Source organism: Thamnophis elegans, chromosome 2, assembly GCF_009769535.1.
Source record: "Thamnophis elegans isolate rThaEle1 chromosome 2, rThaEle1.pri, whole genome shotgun sequence".
In the NCBI taxonomy this organism is placed as follows: Eukaryota; Metazoa; Chordata; class Lepidosauria; order Squamata; family Colubridae; genus Thamnophis; species Thamnophis elegans.
The window spans coordinates 91,162,419-91,168,485 of record NC_045542.1 but is presented as its reverse complement, the minus strand read 5'-3'; the positions used below and the strand labels follow the sequence as shown (position 1 = coordinate 91,168,485).

Here is a 6,067-nt window from a genome sequence, read left to right as displayed (position 1 = left end):
ACATGCTTTCATTTGATTGTGCATACAATCATTAGGCAAGTGTGATGGAGATGCTGTCTTTCTTTTTGACCACTGCAGACATCAGAGAAGAGGGATCTACACAAAGAACAGCTTTCACAAAACGTCCCATACATGAGTTCAGGAACAAGCTGCATCCTTCCATAATAACAGTGTTAATACCACTTTATAATGCCTTGGTAAGGCCACACTTGGAATACCGCATCCAGTTTTGGTTGCCACGATGTAAAAAAGATGTTGAGACCCTACAAAGTCATGAGCTCAAAATAATAACAGTTTTCAAGGTCAGTTAATTATAACTTGCCCCAACACCGCAAAGTTATGTGTTGCCATGTTAAAGGTAATGGGGCAGGAAGAACCTTTTCAGTGATTTTCTTGATTAGGCTGCAATAGAGTAATCTCCTTTACTTGGAATAATCAAGTTGGAATTTCCTACCAGAATTCCTACAATGCTGTCAAGTCTCGCTTCTAGTACAAGACAGGATTGAATAAAAGAAGAGTTGGGTAGCAAAAACACACACACACACACAGGACTTTATTTTATAGAAATTGCAGAATCTAGTTGCTTCTTATGCAGAATGTAGATGCTCTTTTGAATAGATATCCCTTGACTTCCTGTATTCCACTCTTACATGAATGCATGAGCATAATCCATATGAGATCAGAACTTTGCCAAATTATCAGCAATATGCAGGTGTGGTGGAGAAATTGTGCACTTGTTTTTAAACACACAAATCTGCTTTTGAGAGACCGCCTGCTGCCAATCACCTCCAACAGACCGATTAGATCCCACAGATTAAGCCTCCTCCGAATTCTATCCACTGGCCAATGCCGATTGGCTACCACCTGGAGGAGGGCCTTCTCTGTGGCTGCTCCGGCCCTCTGGAACGAGCTCCCCGTGGAGATTCGGACCCTCACCACCCTCCAGGCTTTCCGCAAAGCCTTAAAAACCTGGCTGTTCCGACAGGCCTGGGGCTGATGAGTTCCTGTCCCCCCTCGAATGGTGTGGCTGTTGATTGTTTTTAAAATTGTGGTGTTGTGTTGTCCGTTGTCTTTCTTTTTTCCCCGTTTGTAACCCCCCCCCCCCCGACTTGGTTGTGAGCCGCCCTGAGTCCCTCTGGGAATAGGGCGGCATAGAATAAAATCGAAATCAAAATTTTTCCAGTCGAAACCTTTTATCTTTTATTAATAAAAAGAGGAAGGATGAGACAGAAAGCCAATCCAGAGACAACACAATTTTGAACGTGCTGGACATAAAGAGAGACAAAGGATGCCCCTTCTTGAAAATGAAAATAAAAAGTTGATTTTAAAAAAAATAGCAGGAGGGAAGGGATGAGGGTGTTCCTTTAAAAATATAACTCTTAAGTGTCGAGGAAGAGAAGAAACGAAGGAGAAACAGCAATGTAAAAAATTTTCAGTAAACAAAGCCAACTTTTTGTCTTTGACTCTTCTGAGCGACCTCTTCAGACATCCAGATCATTTCATTTAATGATACAAGCTGAATTCTTCTATCAAGCCCATATCCCGGTTACTTGAAGCTCACAGTTTCTTAGCTTTAAAAGTCATCAGTAAAAATAGTTATAAATTAAATTCAATCTCTGACATTTGGTTTTGTTGTTTAAAAATATAAATGAATAATTATTTTCTAATTAATGTACTTCCATTCTTCAGGTTGAATGATAAAGCCACTGCAGAGAGGAGACAAAAGATAAAATTAGGAAAAGCACTGTGGTGGGGAGGTGAGAGAAAATAAATAGTATTCTTGAAATTCTTTTAAAAACTCTTAATTGCTCTACTTTAGATTCTGGCAATCATTTTGCCCTGAAATGAGAGTTTGACAGGTCTTCTAAAAAAAAAAAGGTAATTAAAAGAAGTGTTTCAAACAGATTTGGATATTCAGCAAATCCAGAAAAGAACATTTCTCTTTTTCATCTCTGATTGAAGTTACCTAAAATGGAAAGTACCGGAAAACCTTTTTAAAAAAACCCTAAAAATAACAAGAAGCAGAACTTGATGAAATCAGTAGGTTCTCAAGTTCAAAGCTATGGTGATCAGAGTACAGAGAATTTCTGTAACACAACCTACAACAGCTCAATGCCCTTCATGTATGGAATCAAAGTTGGGCATTAATGGGGCATTAGAAGTCAAAAATATCTGGAGGTCAGCTGACTAGGAAGAGATCTAATTTATAAATATCTAATGTAAACAGGATGTCTACAATGCTAAGACATTGATTAAATTAATTACAACTCTACTACATTACAACCATACATTAGTAAACATAACTAATAAAGACAAGGTAAAACTGAGATCAGCCCCAGCCCAACTCCATATAATTAGTTATGCAGATTTCCTGACAACATCACAATTTGCCATTGCTGCTTCTCCTTTCAATCAAGGTGGTTTCATATACCTGATACAATCTTTGGGGAATGAAAAAGAAAGTTAGACACTGCCTTCTTTTGTTGCCCAGTTTGGCCAACACAAACCAGCTAAAGCCCTCCAAAACATCTTAAATACAATAGTCACATTATGTAGGGCAGGCAGGTAGGCAGGCAGGCAGACTAATAGCAGAGTACATCCATGAACATCAACTAGCAGTCAGAAGACACAATGAAAACTTATTAATATCACAAAACATAGACAGACTCGACCATAGTTTCAACTGGGAAACTGTGAGGATCCTAGGTCTAGTCAAGTTGAAAAATGCTGGAGAATTCCTGGAAGCCTGGCACTCACACAAATCAACCATGAACAGTCACACAGAAATAAACCTTATTTACACACCATTCAAAGGAGACAATAAAAACCCCTAAGAAAAATGTAACACAGCCTCTCCACAGCAGCCAATATCCAGATAAGCAGGGATTAAACACTGGGTAAACAATCAAGCAGGAAACAAAATCCTTAATCAAGGAACTATCAAGGAGAAAACCACACCCTCCACTAAAACTGGGAGAGTAAGGTACTGTATATTAATAGGGAGCAAACTCCACATTCACTGGCACTGATGGCACCTACTTAGATACTCTATTATTGTAAATGCCAATGGATTTCTACGATTTCTCATCAAAATATTAACCAAGCCCATCTTGCTTAATTTTGAATATATCTCCAGGAGATGGACCCCAATCCCTTTGTTTCTCTCTCAGAACCCCCCTTGATTGTGTCCACAAATTTTAGTTATGCAGTTCCTTGATATTTACAGGTGGGGGAAAAAAACAGAAAACATTTGTGTACGTCCTAAAACAGACTATTAAAAAATCCAAATCGTGACCTCATCTTACTTTTTCTTTGCCCCTTTCACTGCATCCATAGCCCTTCCACCATACATTAAATGCATTCCCACATTTCACAAGGACTAATAGTGATATGATCGGTGTTCCAATATCTAAAGAGCTGCCACCAAAAAGCCCAGTGGGTCAACCTATTCTTCAAGGCACCTGAAGGCAGGACAAGAAATAATGAATTGAAACTAAGCAAGGAGAGAAGCAAACTAGAACTGAAGAGAAATTTCCTGACAGTTTGAACAATTAATCAGTGGAACGATTTGTCTCCAGAAGTTGTGGGTGTTCCAGCACTGGAGATTTTTAAAAAGAAATTGGACAACCATTTGTCTATAGGGTTACAGATATAGGGTTTCTTGCTTGAGCAGGGAGTTGAACTAGAAGACTTCCATTATTCTGCTGACTTTATTACAACTTGAAAAATTACTCTGCAAGAGTTTTATTTCTATTTGTTCTCTTCTAAGCACTGCCGGCAGACAACTGAAAATCACTGTTAAATTCTAGAAGGGAAAAAAAGGTTCTTTCCCATTCACCCACTTTGAACTCAGAGTCACCTTATTGCCTTTCTATGTCTGATACCCTCCTGACATACCTACATCTCCTCTTGTTCCATCTGAGCACAGGAAAGGATCAAGGATGATGGCAATAGATTAAGAAGTGCTCATTTAACATATAATTTGCAGGGATGGCTCAGCATACTTACATGTTCATGCCTCTTCTGGAAGGCTATCCGTTTTCTACAAGAATCACAAAGCAAATGATTTCAATTTGTTCTTTTCACACATAACACAGAGAGATCATCATGTGCTAAGAAATACAGACTATGTTGGGGAGAAATACACATAGAGACTTCTCAATTTTTTAATGGAAAAAAGCTCAGTTTGGTTTTCATTTGTGTTGAAAAAAGATACATTTCTGGGGAAAGATAAAGACTATCTTTTGAGTAAATATGTTCCGGAGGAGAGGTAAAAGCTAAGCAAAGCAAACTAAACAAGCGTAATCTGCCCTATTCAACATGCGTGCAAAAGAACAGATGGAACATTTCATACTGAAGAATCCTTGGCCTCTAAAATAATAAAAACAATAAAATCTGTCACTTCCTTTTTGGTTGGGTTTAATCCCTTCCAATACTTAACACTAGAGGAAGCAAGCCTTTTAGTTTATATTAAGAGTTATTTATGGCATTGTCTGAATTTCGAAATGAGAGATGTTTTTCAGTGCTGTTACCTTCCCACCAAAGGTGGTTCCTATTTTTCTATTTGCATTTTTACATGCTTTCGAATTTATAGGTTGGCAGAGGCTGGGACAAGAAATGGGAGCTCACTCTGTTACGCGGCGCTAGGGATTCTGCCAACCTTTCTGATCGACAAGCTCAGTGTCTTAGCCACTTAGCATCCCTTGTTGTACTGGTTGATAAGAAAAGTTTAATTTGTACCAGATACATATATCATACAAAACAGTTTAAAAAAAATCTCAAAGGTGCTTTTTCAAGAGACAACTGGGTTTTCTGTTTTTTCTTTGAAAACTTTTCTCAGTGAACAGATCTCTACATTGGGGAAACAAAACAACCACTTCATAAACGCATGGCACAACGTAGGAGAACAAAGCAACCAGGACACGATTCAGCAGTCCATCTTCATTTAAAAGACAAAGGTTACTCTTTTGTAGACAGCAAAGTCCACATTTCGGACAGAGAGGACCACTGGTTTGAAAGAGGGGTCAAAGAGGCCATCTGTGTCAAAATTGAACAGCGCTCCCTCAACAGAAGGGGAGGGACACGACACCATCTGCTCCAGTTTACAACACAATCCTTTCAACAGTTCCAAGAAGGTTCTATACCAGGTGTCAAAACTCGTGTCGTCATGTGACATATGGCGACTTTCCCACTTCACTAAAATAGGGGTGGGTGTGGCCAGCGCATGATTCATCCAGCCCATAGCTGAGAGTTTGAAACCCCTGCTCTATACCAATTTGCACCACTCAGGTGCAACATAGATAAACCACCAAGTGGCCTCAATGACTCTCTAAAAGAATGCAAATGACCAGCTGTCTGCAAGGAATATAAATCCTTCCATTCTCCACCATCCAGTCAGAGTTGAAGAAGCTTCTTGGATGAGAAGTGGAAATGTGTTCAAAGAAAAACCAGCAAGTCTAGTTGTCTCAAGAAAAAGCACCTTTGGGACAACCATGACCTGGATAACTGAGAATCTTCATAGAAAATTGAAAACAAGAATATTATTTCCTACCTTCTTTTTCTTCTTTTTCTTCTGTGACCCATCTGCATCAAGTCTCTCCACATTTTTGCTCTTCTTTTTCTCTGTAAGACATTTAACAGTACAGGGTAAACAATACAGATTGCATCTTTAAAAAAAAAATGTTTTGGGGTCACATAAAAGCACATTCCCAACTTTGAATGATTTTAAGTGCCAGTTGTCCCAAATTCCCCAAGATACTTTATTTCTTGGATTCCAATGCCATTTAAGGAAATGATTACTACAACATGTCAAGGACCTGCATATTGTGAATGAGTGCCAAAGTTGTACTAGAAAAATCTAGTGCTAAGACAGTTGTTTTTCTACAAACACCCATATTTGCACCAGAATCTCCTATTTATTGCAATTGGATGGGTTTTTTTGCTAAAATTATATGCAAAGATACCGTGATTTGAACAAATCTGGATTTAGCAGATTCCAAGGGCAATGGATCAATTTACCATCCACAGATCCTTCTTCTACCTCAATAAGGGATAAATGCATTGCAAG

At 38.7% G+C, this 6,067-nt stretch overlaps 1 protein-coding gene across 3 annotated transcripts in view; it reads right to left on the bottom strand.

Annotated features, from left to right (window-relative positions):
• Positions 1–1,174: 1,174 nt before the first annotated feature.
• TCOF1 (treacle ribosome biogenesis factor 1) overlaps positions 1,175–6,067 on the bottom strand; it is a 47,649-nt gene continuing 42,756 nt past the window's right edge. For all 3 annotated transcript variants that reach the window (XM_032209490.1, XM_032209492.1, XM_032209491.1), the window contains exons 17-19: positions 5,552–5,622; positions 4,009–4,042; positions 1,175–1,706 (exon numbers count right to left, since the gene is read on the bottom strand). In XM_032209490.1, the coding sequence (XP_032065381.1) occupies positions 4,013–4,042; positions 5,552–5,622 (101 nt within the window). In that variant the 3' untranslated portion in view covers positions 1,175–1,706; positions 4,009–4,012. The remainder of the gene's footprint in view (positions 1,707–4,008; positions 4,043–5,551; positions 5,623–6,067) is intronic.